The 15073-nt window shown below is 48.6% G+C and overlaps 1 protein-coding gene across 12 annotated transcripts in view; it reads right to left on the reverse strand.

The window, feature by feature from the left end:
- DNM2 (dynamin 2) overlaps window positions 1-15073 on the reverse strand; it is a 59160-nt gene that overhangs the window by 18514 nt on the left and 25573 nt on the right. For 3 of the 12 annotated variants that reach the window (XM_073318851.1, XM_073318847.1, XM_073318846.1), the window contains exons 5-14: window positions 14407-14505; window positions 13920-14080; window positions 13009-13151; window positions 12154-12289; window positions 11227-11294; window positions 9844-9982; window positions 6609-6695; window positions 6086-6156; window positions 4995-5024; window positions 3832-3883 (exon numbers count right to left, since the gene is read on the reverse strand). In XM_073318851.1, the coding sequence (XP_073174952.1) occupies window positions 3832-3883; window positions 4995-5024; window positions 6086-6156; window positions 6609-6695; window positions 9844-9982; window positions 11227-11294; window positions 12154-12289; window positions 13009-13151; window positions 13920-14080; window positions 14407-14505 (986 nt within the window). Of the gene's footprint in view, window positions 1-3021; window positions 3034-3831; window positions 3884-4994; window positions 5025-6085; window positions 6157-6608; window positions 6696-7290; window positions 7430-9843; window positions 9983-11226; window positions 11295-12153; window positions 12290-13008; window positions 13152-13919; window positions 14081-14406; window positions 14506-15073 lie in introns of all 12 variants that reach the window. The other 9 variants (XM_073318859.1, XM_073318857.1, XM_073318850.1 and 6 more) reach the window with 5 other exon arrangements.

A 15073-nucleotide genomic window follows, 5' to 3' on the forward strand; every position in this document is an offset into this window, starting at 1 on the left:
AGGGTGGTTGACACCACTTCTCTCCAATCCCAGTTCGGACCAGGTCCGCCTCTGAACCCAGCGTCAGGCACGTTTCCAGTCCACGTGGAAAAGGGGGCCATTCTCTCCCTATGAAGGTGGTGGTGTTAAAGCTCCTTTTACCTCTGCCCCACCACAGCCTCGTGAGGTTTGACTGCATCAGACAGAAGGGATCTTCTCACGAGCCATTCCTAAACTGCCTCCAGTGTGTCTGTGTATATCTCCAGGGGAACATTGGGGAAAGGACGTTTTCGGCAGCTGTTAAGTACCAGCGGGGGCACCCTGACCAAGGTTAAAGACTCCTCCAGCCAGAAGCAGCACGCATTTCCATTTTCTTGGGCAGTCTGAGATTTGAGCCCCAGGTACACACCAGCCAGTTTGCGACCCACCCCCTCCAGAGGGCACTGTTCGTCCGAGAAGGCAAACTGGTTTTCATTCAGAGAGACCTCACCCTCCCTTAGAAGCAAGTACACTTAAAGGAAAAGCCCTATTTGGCAGCTTTTCATACAGGCAGGCAAATTACTCAGCTCTTCCTTACACAAAAGGAAGGATCATCTGAGGGGATCTTCCCCAGGGTACCTGCCTGGGGGCAGACCCCTGTCAGAGGGGGCAGTTTGCACTGGTGCAGCTAACCTTGATTTCAGGCAGTGCTGGGTGCCACCAGCCATTTACGCTCGTGCAGCCACTCGAGGAGTTGGAATGCAGGCAGCAGGGCTGGCAGCCAGCCAGCTAGGAAGAGACCTGCCCCCCACCCACCAGTCAGCCAATCTTGCTCACTGGGTTTAGCCACACTTACTCCAACTCACGCTCTGCTTCCCATGAGAATTGTAGGACTGGAAGGGACCTTGAGAGGCATCTAGTCCAGTCTCCTGCACTCAAGGCAGGGCTAAGGATTATCTAGACCAGCCCTGACAGGTTTTTGTCTAACCTGCTCTTAAAAATCTCCAATAACGGAGATTCCACAACCTCCCTGGGCAATTTATTCCAGTGCTTAACCACCCTGACAGTTAGGAAGTTTTTCCTAATGTCCAAGCTGAAGCACTTAGAGGAGAGGAAAGTGATCAGGAACAGTCAGCATGGGCTCACCAAGGGCAAATCATGCCTGAGTAATCTAATATTCCTTCTATGACGAGACAACTGGCTCTGTGGATGAGGGGAAAGCAGTGGACGTGTTATTCCTTGACTTTAGCAAAGCTTTTGATTCAGTCTCCCACAGTATTCTTGCCAGCAAGTTAAAGAAGTACGGGGTGGATAGACGGACTATAAGGTGGATAGAAAGCTGGCTAGATAGTCGGGCTCAACGGGTAGTGATCAATGGCCCCACATCTAGTTGGCAGCCGGTATCAAGCGGAGTGCCCCAAGGGTCGGTCCTGGGGTTGGTTTTGTTCAATATCTTCATTAATGATCTGGAGGATGGTGTGGATTGCACTCTCAGCGAGTTTGCAGATGACACTAAACTGGGAGGAGTGATACGCTGGAGTGTAGGCATAGGATACAGAGGGCCCTAGACAAATTGGAGGATTGGGCCAAAAGAAATCTGATGGGGTTCAACAAAGACAAGTGCAGAGTCCTGCACTTAGGACAGAAGAATCCCATGCACCACTACAGACTAGGGACTGAGCGGCTAGGCAGCAGTTCTGCAGAAAAGGACCTAGGGGTTACAGTGGACGAGAAGCTGGATACGAGTCAACAGTGTGCCCTTGTTGCCAAGAAGGATAACGGCATTTTGGGCTGTATGAGTAGGGAGATTGCCAGCAGATCGAGGGACGTGATCGTTCCCCTCTATTAGACATTGGTGAGGCCTCATCTGGAGTACTGTGTCCAGGTTTGGGTCCCACACTACAAGAAGGATGTGGAAAAATTGGAAAGCATCCAGCAGAGGGCAACAAAAATAATTAGGGGTCTGGAACACATGACTTATGAGGAGAGGCTGAGGGAACTGGGATTGTTTAGTCTGGAGAAGAGAAGAATGAAGGGGGATTTGATAGCTGTTTTCAACTACCTGAAAGGGGGTTCCAAAGAGGATGGATCTAGACTGTTCTCAGTGGTAGCAGATGACAGAATGAGGAGTAATGGTCTCAAGTTGCAGTGGGGGAGGTTTAGGTTGGATATTAGGAAAAAAAACTTTTTCACTAGGAGAGTGGTGAAGCACGGAAATGTGTCACCGAGGGAGGTGGTGGAATCTCCTTCCTTTGAGGTTTTTAAGGTCAGGCGTGACAAAGCCCTGGCTGGGATGATTTAGGTGGCGATTGGTCCTCCTTTGAGCAGTGGGTTGGACTAGATGACCTCCTGAGGTCCTTTCCAACCCTGATATTCTATGAACCTAAACCACTCTTGCTGCAATTTAAGACCACTGCTTCTTGACCTAGCCTCAGAGGGCAGAAAGTGCCCATAATGCAATGTACTCGAGCCATACGCTTTCCCCCACAAATGCCCCTAGGAGCATGGAAGCAGGCAGATGGAGAGATAAGAGATCGAAGGGGGAATAGGATCTCTCACTGCCTCTATCCTAGGTATTTCTATGGCTCGACCCCACCTTCAGGGCATCAACATCTGTTAAGGGCTGCAGTGTTATGAACTGTGGGCTGAGTTGCCCTCTCAGCCCAAGACTATTGGGTCCGTCCAGGGCAGGTAGGAGACAGCAGCAGGGGATTTAGGTAATAAACAGGCATTTCAGCCTCCAGGGCTGTCTATGCCCCCCACTTCACACCTGTCTCTTTCCCCACAATATGCCAGGAGGAGTCCAGTAGTTTTTAAGTCAGATCAGGCGATCCCACAAGGTTTCCCTCTGCAAAGGAGGATCCTAACAAAAGCCATGTTGCTCCATTTGGAAGGTGCCTGCTTTTCTAGACAGTAAGTGTACTTGGTTTTAAGAAGATAAGTGCCTCTTTCTTAGATTTGCAGGGGTGGGGGGGGGTTTGTTTTTGTTTTTTTGTTTTAAACGGGGTGTCTCCATCACTAGGCTTCATCTATAGTTCACTATCACACTATACGGGTACTTACCAATATCTCACCCTTTAGGTGCGCAAAATTAGGATTGCAGGTAAAAAGGAAAAAAAAAGGACGAGGAGACAGAACAGTGAGGAAAACAAAGTGATGAGGGGGAAGAAGCAGGAAGCACAAAAATGGTAGGAAAAAAAGCAGAAAAACAGCAAAAGAAAACAATTACATGCTATTAATTATATTTATACAGTGTTAATGTCTCATTACAGTGTTTCCAAACAAGAAGCAAATGTCTGTATACTGACACCATGCAATGGGGACATTTCTAATCCTGTTCTCAAGTCATGCAGACTAAATAGCAATACCACTCAGAACTGGAAGGCTGTGTGAAGAGAGAGAATCAAGGTTTAACATCACTACCTGGTACTTTCTGATGCTAGCCTTTCCCACGCCCGTCCTCTGCTAGACATCTGGCTTGGGATAAGATGGGGCACAGATATTTTACACATGCCCTCTGGTGCTGTTTTCCCACTTGCCTAGACCATGTGTAAAGATCTATTCCCCTAAGAACAGATGCAGGTGGGCAGCTAGCTATATAGGCATTTGGAGGTTCTACCCCTTGCAGCATATATCTGTATTTTGTGTCTGCAAATACACAGGGTAACACAGAACCTTCTGCACCTTCAGACAGGGGGATAATGCGGCAACTAGTCTGAATTAAGCTCTCCACAGAGACTTCTAGGACTGCAAAATGCAGCTCTAGGATTGTACCGAATAGGTTTACATGTCTTCAAGTGGGACCCAAACATACTCAGCCACTTCTGCCTATGCTACCAAGAGAGATGCAGTTATTCAACTGGTGCGTAGTACCTGATTTGGGATGGCTCTTTTCTTGTTCAGCTGGGTGCTCCTCTGCTGGGCACTGAAATAAAAAAAGCAAACCAGCTTCACATCAACAGCACAAGGTGACTGATAAACACTCAGCTACTGTGGCCTTTGAGACCCGACTTGCATTCACTGGCTACCATCTACATCAGCAGTTTGTGCTAAGTAGTACCTTGCAAGCACTTAGTTAAGTCAGACAGCGAGGAGAGGAGCGGAATAGGGAAATGCCTAGTCCTTGAGGGGTAAAGCCTCAGAACAGAACACAACACTGAGTCTCTTTTGATGGCATCTGAGGCTATCAGAGCTCTGAACTTGAGAGGCTAGGAGATTTCTGAAGTGTTCTGTTTATCAGCTACACAAACAACCAGCGCTCACGGGGCACTATGGGGCTTTCAGACCAGTGCAGCTCGGGAGCCTCCAGGTCAGAGCATCTGGCTGATTCACCCTAGTGCAACGCTTCCTCCTGGGCAGCCGGCAGGGACAGACTACAGGTTGTTGTGGAGGAAGCGTCACACATTAGCTGTATTTGGCCACTAAAAGGGCAATAGGATAAAGAATTCAAGGCCTTGGTTAGTGAACCCAGCCATGTGTGGGCTATGCTCATCACCATGGTATCCAAGGGGGTAGTTTGAACATTTTTGCTCTGTATTAGATATTTGAGATCTATCTACAGTCCTTTTGCTCCCCACGCTGGCATGGGGCATGCCCAGGGGGTGCTGCCCAGAGCTCCACAGCAACCTCCACAGGCTAATCAAAGAGCCCAAGGCTGTAGTAGCAGGTAGCAGTTTGCTGGGGAAGTGGGGTTTGAAGGAGATTAGCAGATGGCCAGAGGAAATCCAAGGGTGTCTGTGTGGGGAGACACCTGCAGTTAAGTTGGGTGCAACTGACTAGATTCTGGACATGCACCTGAAAGCTACCGGAGTAACTGACTCACAGTTGCTCCCTTACAGGCTGGGAGGCAGGACTGTTTGTCAAATGCTCAGCATCACTCCATGAGGCACTCTGGCTCTGCCTAATTTAAAATCAGCATTCACAAGGCTGTTCCAGCTACTGTAACCGCATCCTTCCGCGCTGCTGAAGGTAAAGGAAAGCAGGAGTCCGTTCCCACAAGTCACCCTAATTACATACTGTTTCCGACAGGTACCCACCCTGTTGTCAAGTGCTGCTCAGTGTAACAGCTGGGGGCGTTAGAGAAGATTCAGAAGAGTCCAGAGGAAAGAGTGAGGTGGTTCAAAGGAAAAACAGGAAAAATTATGAGAGGAAGGAACCGTGAATGAAGTATGAAAAAGCAGAGACTTAAAGAGAGGGGAAAAACCAGAGGAAAACCAGAAATGAATCAGAAGAAGGTGAGAAGGGGAGCCCTGATCATGCTGCTATAAAACAGCCCTTGGGCTGATTGCATTCACTCAACCAACAAGAGGGCACTTCCATCCTTGGGGCTTGCCTACAAGGGGAGTTGTTCTTTATTAGATCCAGCTGTGGATACTCTCATTCCAGATACAGGCATCCACACAGGGAGTTAATCAGGAAGAGTTAATCCACTTTAAATTTATGCTCTACCGTATTAGGGATTAATTTGCATGTGTAGACAAGTCCCTGGCTCTGTTCTTCCTTTGCTATGGAAGGTTTAGTTCATACCCTCTACATTGTTTGAGACGTTAAAAGATCTTGTCTGCTCTGGTGGACATTTAGAAGATCCCTGTTTCCTTGGCCAAAACACAAGCACCAGTCAGTGAGACTGATAAGAGACTTACTACCCTTTCCCCTACCCTCTGTCTCGTCTATTTTCATCTTAAGCTCTCTGGGGCAGGGGTCTTCCATTACTCTGTACAGCACCTAGCACAATGGTGCCCCAGACCTTGGCTGGTCCCCAAGCACTACACCCCCTGCCTCCTTCAGGCGAAGGCCTAGAACAAAGGTACTTTACCAGACTCACTTTAGAGAAGCAATGGGAACGGCATACGTGAAGCCAGTGTTGCCCCCACCGACCGCACCCAGCCCTAAGGCACCTGACTCCAGCCCGGCCAGCAGCTCAGCAGCCGTAACAGAGGGAGGCGACGTCTCTGACATCCACTGAACAGGTTTGCAGCTTTCAGGACCCTGCAGCTCCCTGCCCTATGGACTCTGCGCAGCTGTTGCTACATCCCTTCAATGCTCATCGATTACTTGCAATTAAGAGCCTTGGTTACCGAGAAGTCCTGCAACCCACACTTCCCAGCTACAGCAGGGAGGAACCTACTTGGCAAATCCAATGAAGTCTTCATGGTTAGTGTTGATATAAGAGAGCTCAATGTCGATCAACAGGAGAATCTGGAAGACACGTACACCCGAGTCAGCTGAACACAGTAACAGGCCTACAATGAAAGTGCCACTTTCAGCACAACAGGCGTCAGCGCTGGTCAATCAAAGCTGCTTCGCAGCACCAAGACTGGTCTGGAAAGCCCGGCACACTGCTGTAGAGATCAACAGCGGTTGCAGAAAGGTGAGGTTTGCATTGCTACCAGTAGAGGGTACTGTAGGATTGCTGGTGCCCTGTGCAAAAGGCGCGCTGGGCTCAGAGGATTCGCAAAGTGGAGCTGGACATTATTTTACCGTACGGCTCTGGTTGGAGTGTCAGGTTCTCCCCAAACAGCACTGAGATCAGACATCCTCCTGTCCCGAACAAGTCACATTTTCCTTCGCCTTCCATATGGATCACAACCCCCAAAGTGCTGGATGCATCACAGAACAGAAACACTCCCTACATCACAAAAGGAGCTTACCTGGTCCTTTGTTTTTCCTTCCCGTTCCCTGATGTAAGTGGTAACAATCCTCTCTGTCTCCTCTCGTAGTCTGGGGTAGGAGCCAAGCTGAGAAGCAGGGAGTAAGAGAGTGTAAGATCAGATCACAGCAGCCATCACGGTAGCCACAAAAAGCTTGACACAGAAGCACTCACAAAACTGAAGAGGGCAGGAAAGGACTGGACTAACCCCCAGTTTTGTCGGTAGGACAGAAGTGGGGCTCAGAGGACAGCAAAGAAAAGTCAGTTCTCTGCTGTTTCTGAAGAGATCAGCAGGATCAGCTTTTGGTGGGCCTTAAATGTGTTTGGCAAATGTATTGTCTCTTCCCCATCCCCCACGGATAAGCAGATCCCCCAGGCATGAAGCACGGGCTAATGCTAAGCAAGGCTAACTGAATTCAGGAGCATTTTTAGCCTTTGTTGCTATGGTGTGAAGTAACACCTGTGCAATATGCCTCTGCAGGACCCATGCCAGAAAGCCAAGTTAACGTTATGAGTCTAGACTTTGCAAGTGTGTCCTTGGCTGAAGGTGTTCAGATGTCCATGGACACGGATCCCCAAAATGTTAGTTTAATGGTCTCAAACTCACTTTGATCAGCTGGGTCTTGCGAGCCAATACATTCCAGATGTTCAGATTAGACAGAGGAAGAATTAAGACCAGTTACCTTTTCCGCACACTTTTTAATGACAGTGGCCAGCTCTGAGACCACCAGATCAACACACTTCAAACTGGGCTCTTTGAGCTTTATAATCTGTTTTTTCACTATAGCTTCAAAAGCCATGTCAGGTGTGAAGAGCCCCGTCCTGCCTCATGCAGAGCACAAGAGCGGAAAGATGAGACACCAAAAGGCACGCAGGGTGGAAAAAACAGCAACAAAGACAGAAAGAAAAGAAAATGAGATTTTTTTTTAAACCAAAAACAAGGTTAGTAACATGCAAAGGAAAAAGCAGCAGCACTTGCCCCAGGAAATTCCTTCAGTTTCCTCAGATTCATTTTAAAAATGCATTTAATTCATTTACTATCAGATTCTTAATTCATCTGGTTAAATCCTGGACTTCATAAGGATCTGATTGTCATTCACTGGCTCACCACTGCTGTGCCCGTTATGTGATCATTTACACTGGCACAAAGTGACTACAACAGGTGGGACGATGGTGAATCTTTCCCACCCCCTGGCATTTCCAGGAGCCAAAAGCAGGAGATGACATCCCACCAGAACCTGAGCCCTGAACGTCTTGCTCAACTGGACCTTTAATAAAGGTAAAGGTTCCTTTGCTTCCCTCCATCCCAAGCTTCAAGACAGCAGCTGATCTAGGGCCCTGCTAGGCTTCAAGATTGCTGCTTTACCCTGGGCAAAGTGACATTGCCTGCTGCCTTCTGACGGCATGAAGCGCCCGCTTCTTTCTTTAGCTGTTTGAGAGATCCACTGCTACGCATCACGGGGAAGTTGAGGGACGGGTGAAGAAGCCGACTGCCGCCATTTCCAGATTCCCCAATCTACTGGGTTATATTAGGGCTAGAACCTGTTTCCAGTGACACAGGGCATGTCGAGACCAGGTGGGTGGTACCTGATAAAGAGCACTACTGGCGCCAGAGAAGTTCCTGCTGAGAGCATCTCAAGCCCCGCTTGACCAAGCTGTTCTGATTGGATCGGGATTCCCGTGGAAGCAGACATGCCTACGAGAACTCATCTGCATGTTACTCCTGCAAGCTGCCGTGCTGACTCATTCCAAGGAAGAAGTCCGAGTTTTCCCCACCATGTTAGCTGGGACTGAAGGAACCTTGACAGCAAGTGCTGGCTTCTCCATGTGACACAGATCACTACAACCACAGCAAAACAGAGCACCACTCCTGACCCAGAAACAACCCCCCGCAGCTCCTACAATATGCACCACTGGATGAGTGCTGAAGTTCTCTGCTCAAGCAAGACACTTTGGGAAGCAGGAGCTGGGGGCTATTTCACTTGTTGGAATGGCCTCAAAGTGGCAAATGGCCTTTTACTACGGACATAAACATTTGTCTACCAGGCACATCCAGAACTTGACAGACTGGATCAGAGCCGGGGATCCCTCTAACCCAGGATCCTGCCTCGGAACAGCTAGTTTTAGAGATGTGAATTTTTATTTTTTTTATTTATTTTTTTAAAGAAATTTCCTCAATCCATTACTACCAGATGAAGCTAAAAAGCAGAGTTGTCCCAAGAAGCTAGTTATTAAATATGGGAGTGGCTGATTTATCCTGGGCTACGGCATAGTACCAGGGTAATTAACACTTCCGGAGAGTGAGAACCCTTTTGAAATGGTGCTCACTATCAAGCACTTCATTAATTGCAGGATTTATAAATACACCACAATGAGCGTAAATATCATTTACCACAATAGCTGCTTCCGGCTTTTGCTCCCATTCTCCACAGCTTCCCAGAGTGTAGCAAAGCAGCAGCTGAACTCACAGATGGAGAAGACACATGCTAAGACAGGCACCAGAGCCCAGGAATAGCCTGCCCACCTGCCTGGCAGACTCCAAAGCACTCTGAGGCAAAAGCCTTGGCAACATCTGTTCCAATCTGCCACAGATCACTGCAGCTGGAGGTCACATGGATATAGATCCTCCCACAGGGACAGAGCCCAGAGACTTTATGTGCATTAGGAGAATCATCATCCCTAGCTCTTACATAGCACTGCTCATCAGTAGATCTTGAAGTACTTTACACCAAGTACATCAGTAACATGAACCCCATTTTACAAACGGGATATGAGGCCCAGAGAAGGGGAGTGACACACTCAAGGGTCACCCTGCAGGCCAGGGTCAAAGCTGGGAACAGAACCCCAGTCTTCGGAGTCCCAGTTCAGTGCTCTATCCACTAAGCCACACTGAGACAGAGGTCCCATGGTGCTGGACAGTGCCTGGATCTTTATCACGACCCAAGGTGGGGACGGTATTCCTTAGAGCTGGGCAATGCCAGCATCTCAGGTGTGAAGGAGGCAACCCTCCTTCCCTCTGTCCAGGGCCAGGCATGCCAATCAGGTCCATGATGAGGTGTTCACGTTAGGTTAGTGAGCAGGCTAGGAGTGAAGTGTCAGCGTGATCTCTTTTGCCTACCCACATCCAGCTTTGGGGAGTTTTCCAGGCAGGAGAGGACATTGCCATGTTGGCAGCACACCAGCTTTGCCACCCCACTAGTAGGAAGGGGCTGGAGAGCCTCCAGCAGGTTCAATACCTTACTGGTACACTGTCTAACTGTATTGATTAACTCCTGAATAACCAGGTCGACACACTTCAGACAAGGCTCTTTCAGCTTCACCACCTGCTTTTTCACAATGGCCTCGAATGCCAAGTCTGGTGTGAAAAGCCCCGTCCTACAGGCATCCACACGCAGGGGTGAGGGAGGGCAGAGACATGGCAGAGAAAAAACAAAATGGGTGAACAGGTTTAAAGGCAACGGTCTGTGACCTGATGAGAGAGCAGCAGACATCGACTCCCTCCCCAAGACAGACAGGCTTCGATACTAACAGGACCTTCTCTTGGGGGTGTGCAGCCACAATTATACCGTGGAGTGGGGGTGGGTTAAGCCTCAAATCGAGAGCATGATGCTGCTTTGTGACTTAGATGCACACAAAGCTGCTCTCTAGCACATGGGATCTGGAGTCACTGCCTAGAGCAGAGACACTGAAGGCTATTTTATTGTAGGTCACATCTATGCTGCAAGTGGATGGGCAAGGAGCCTTTTCAACCCCATGCAGCATTTCAAGAGCAGAGTAGGCAATTCCCGAGTCAATATTCGGGCAGAGGGAACACAAGTCGGAGCAGCCCAGGAAGGCAGACATGCTAAGAGGAGGCCTCTTTGGGATGATACACTCAGCCCTGTCAGGCCTACGGTTCCCTAGTTCTCAGAGCTACATCCTCAGTGCAGCACGGGACAGTACGGGCTGAGTGTCTGGATTCATCCAAGTGCAGCTCCATCACTGAGCTCAGTCCATGCGGAATGCATCTTCTTTGACAGCATCCCTGAGCCAGAATTTCCCAAGCACAACGGTACAGCAATAACCTGGATCCCTTTTCCTTTAGTTGGAAGTTTAGATCTCAAAATATACACTCCCCACATGCTATCTTCTGCCCATCTGGGAAGATGCACAAGGCAATGGAGGAATTCTTTTATCCTCTGATTTAAAGGGACAAGAGGAAACAGATCTCTCTCCTTTACTAAACTCTGCCAGCGAGACTAACAGGGATAACATTTAGAGTTTGCTCTTGGTTCTCAAGAGGAGCCTTCTCCATTAGTGGAGCCAGCAGAACCCTACTCCAGAATCAGAGCATTAGATCAAATCCTACACTGTCCAGACACATGGAAGAAAACTACATCGGCAACGTAAATGTTAACCCTCTAATTCTCTCTACCCATTTCCAATAAAGAATTTCGGTTCTAAACACCTTTTGCTTCCCACATGGCACACCAGCTGGCTGCAGCTGTTCAGAACTGACAGCTACATAGGGTTCATGGTACAAGTGTTTACCACAGAATAATGGTACAAACATGACTGAACTGCTCATAGGAAAACAAGACGTGTTATTGGCGCTAAAGATCTCCTACTCCGATACTTGCCTTATGCCGTGGATGTTTTTAATTGCATAGCTAATTTCTCGCCTCAAGTCCTTTTCATCAAATTCCATCTAAAAAAGAAACAACAGTTAGATTCTACAGCACGGCCCTTCTGGGGTGAAGCACAATCACGGCTCAGGATTCAAACTGAAGGTGGTTCATTTTTAAACTGCTTTCTCGTACAGCCACAAGAGGCAAACATACATTTACCTGTTTGTAGATGGAGATAGCATGCCATTGGCACTAAGTACTTCAGACCTGTAAAAAGACACTGCCCCTCTCCCCCAGGGAGCTTGCCATGTAGGTAAGCAATAGAAGGGCTGTGTGAATGAGCAGTGAATTACAGCACATCTGGTTACCACCCTGTGTGTGACAGAGGTGGGGGTACAGCAGACTGCCCCCCTCCCGTAAGACCTGATGTGTTTCTGCTTTATTATGGGGTGTCTGGAGTAGGTAGGTAGGTAGAAGCACCTTTCGGCTGCCCTGCTTTATATGTCAGGGAGGAGGTTTTGCTTACTTAGAAACATCAGCACCAACTGCTGCTCTGCCACACCCCAGGACAGCTGATCCCAACGACAACATCCCGTCTCTCAGTCTTCTCAAGATAAGGAGACAAGCTAGTCTGTGTGCATCTCACAGCTCTGCTCTGGCAAAGATTCTTATGCCATGCAGCAATGGATAAGTGGCAGGAGAGGGAGGTTCCTAACCAGCTCATTGGTTTAGCTGAGCAGTAGATCAACCCAACACCAGGGAAGGATGGTCAACAGACCCTTCTGCTGGCTGCTAAACAAGCAGAAAGCCTGAAGAATGGCATAGACACTGGAGACACTCCCCCCAGCCATATGGCTGGCAACCAGCAACATTCCGCTTTGTGTGGAGAGAGAAATCAACACCACTGGACAGAAGTATTAAAACCAGTGTTAGCTTCACCTTCACCAGCTCGAAGGGGAATCTCTCGTGGAAGATGCGATTAATTCTGGCACCACCAGAGAGTTCTAGTGTGTCCACTTGATCTCCTGAACCTTCAATCCGCTTCTCAAAGTCCACCCCAAACTGCTGGACCATCCTGCAAAGAACCAGCAGGAGTAACAGACATTAGCCAAATACGGCAAAGGCTGTAACGGACCAGCCATTCAGGCTGCGGCCACACTATAGGCAGCGCCATGCTAGCCATAATCTCGATTTCATCTGGGCAGGGCCATTTGAGAATTCTCTTCTACTTCCACGAACCCTACGGGGAGAGAATTTCATCTCCCTTTTGCTACAATTAGGGAAACAAAAAACGGTCATTCACCTTCTTTTAGATCTTAAGAACGTACATGCTTGTTCTCTGCTTTTACACAAGGCTTTTAACAAAGTGGATTATACAGGGGATCCTTGTTGTAGGCACACAAAACCAAGACAATGCCAGTTATTTGCCCACAGAGCTTTTCTGCCAGGCATCATAGCTACAGATTTAACGAGCCCTCCCAATGTTCCCATCAGCCTAGCATTGCAGGGTATTTAGTCTCATGTCCATGCCAACTCTTAATGGCACCATCCGTTAAAGTTAGCATGTCCTGCCCCCACAGTGCCAATTTCTAATGCCAGTGCTGGGCATTGTGTATTTCCTTGGGATCAGCAGCCAGCGGGGATTTGTGTGCTTCAAGCAAAGAGCTAGTTAAATATGGACCTATGTTAAAACCCATAAGTGTCAATTTCAGGCTAGACTCTCTTCCCCTCTCATTAGCGAGGTTGGCCGAAATCCAGCGCCTGTCATATCGAAGAGGGGTTGGAACAACATACTGTAGCAAGGCTTTGGTTTTCCGTGTGGGGTCGTCAGGGCGGAAGTTCTTGTATTCCTCCACTTCCTTCTCCAGGGAGAGTAGCTGACTCTGCAGCTTGCTGCGCAGTGAGGGCAGGGTCTCACGGATGTGGTTAGTCAGTTGCTACAAGAGGATTGGAGAAGTGGTCAGTGCCACTGGTCCCCCCACCTGCACGAGCTGCCCATCACTACAAGCGATGTTTGAGAATGGACAGGCAAGCCAGAGGCAAGAGCCAACACTGCACAACAGGAGACTTGAGGAAATGCTTGTCTATGGATCAGGTTTGAATGCTTTCACTGAACGGGTTACTCTATTAAGATCAGAAATAAGTTATAGTCCAGGTCTGCTACTGTTTATTTAAAGAGACACTAATCAGTTTCAAAGACTTTAGGACAGTCTCAGGCCTTGAACCAGCCCCATTCTGCAGCTTTACAAGTCAGATTTTTCAGTTGTAATGCATTTTGCCTTCTCTTGCTTTGTGAAAAAGACCCACATGAACAAGGGGAGCTGACTATATGGGGAAAATAACAAAACTGACCGCACACTGGTAGCCAATTGCACCACTTAAGCCAAGTAGAAGAGATTTTCCCTCCATTCTGTTGGCTACAAGCATCTTTAGCGTTGCATAGAATTCACACTGGTAGATGCACAGGTGTTCAGACAAGTGGGATTTTCATTAGTCATTCTGCAGATGGGGAACCCCCGGCTGGCCCAAGATCACACATGATGTTTTATGTGGGTTAGGCACTGATCCAATCTAACTTCCCATCCCCTGTTCTAATCACTTGACAATGCACTCCCCACTTCAACTCAGAGCTGTTAGTTAACTGACTCTCCACCTAAGCAACTAAGTAGGGCCGACGCACTGACATGAACCTCAGGCTGGCCTACCTGGTTGAGGACTTTCTGTAAGTGAGGTGTGCCCATTCGATCTGCTATGTGCCTGTAGGCTGGGTGAGAAAGGAAGAACTTCCGCTCTGCGGCCAGCGCTGCTCTGATGTCCTTCTTGCCTTCTATATCCTTCTGGCTCCGGTTAACAACGCCAATGTAGCCTGCAACGGGACAATTCCACATGCTAGCTCTTTCTAGAGAATGACACAGCTAGCGCACCAGCCTTGAACTCCTGTGCTCCCTGCAAGGGACCCTGAGATTGATACAGTTACAAAGGTGAACTTTATACTGCTTGCACAAAGGAGAATATCTCCAAGAAGGTAACTAGGGTTTTCTGCAGAGCACACCCCCTGCTGGCAGATACCATGCACAGCTGCTGCAACAGAGAAGAGCTCTGGGACTTCCCTGTCTTCTATAAATAGTGAAAGAGAGGAAGGTGTTGTGATCTCAGCAGAACGCTTATTACATAAGGATGGTGGCATTCTACCTCTTCTTAAAGGAAGCAGTTTGTTCTCCAGGATGTCTCTGGCATCGGTGCCCTCATCCATCAGGTCTAGTTTGGTGATCACACCAATTGTCCGTAGCCCTGGGGGGGGTGGGGTAAGAAAGATCATTGGAGAAGCAGCTAATCAACATCACATCCCCCACCTTGCCAGATACACTGAGAGCAGCTGACCAGGTCTGTAGTTAGACGTGCAGAGACAACAGCTCTCACTTTCCGTAAGCAGCAGCCATAACCCTCAAATCAGCCTGCAGCACTTAAGTTGCAGTTTCAACGTTCACAGCTGGCTTGTGTGGCGAGATGAGCTAGTTATTAACTCCATGACTGGACAGTTTAGTGCAGCACCCTGAGTGACAAGAGTCACATAACTCATTAGGCAAGACCTCAGCGTGTCAAGTCACACCCTTCAGTGAAAGCTGTCAGCCAAGCAAGCCAACAGGTCACCTTGTGAGTCTGCCTGGAAGACTATGGGAGATAAAGAACACACCTAGTGGAAGACAGAGGACAGGAGGGTGGTAGGAAGAGTGTCACAGGTGGGGAACTTGTCAGCAGGAGACCCGGCTGGACCAGCAACCACTGCCCCTGATGGGGACAGGAGAAGAGAGCCAGGATTTCCTTCCAAAGATTAGAGGACATCAAAATACCCTGTTCT

The sequence above is a fragment of the Lepidochelys kempii genome, chromosome 20 (assembly GCF_965140265.1).
Source record: "Lepidochelys kempii isolate rLepKem1 chromosome 20, rLepKem1.hap2, whole genome shotgun sequence".
NCBI classification, from domain to species: Eukaryota; Metazoa; Chordata; order Testudines; family Cheloniidae; genus Lepidochelys; species Lepidochelys kempii.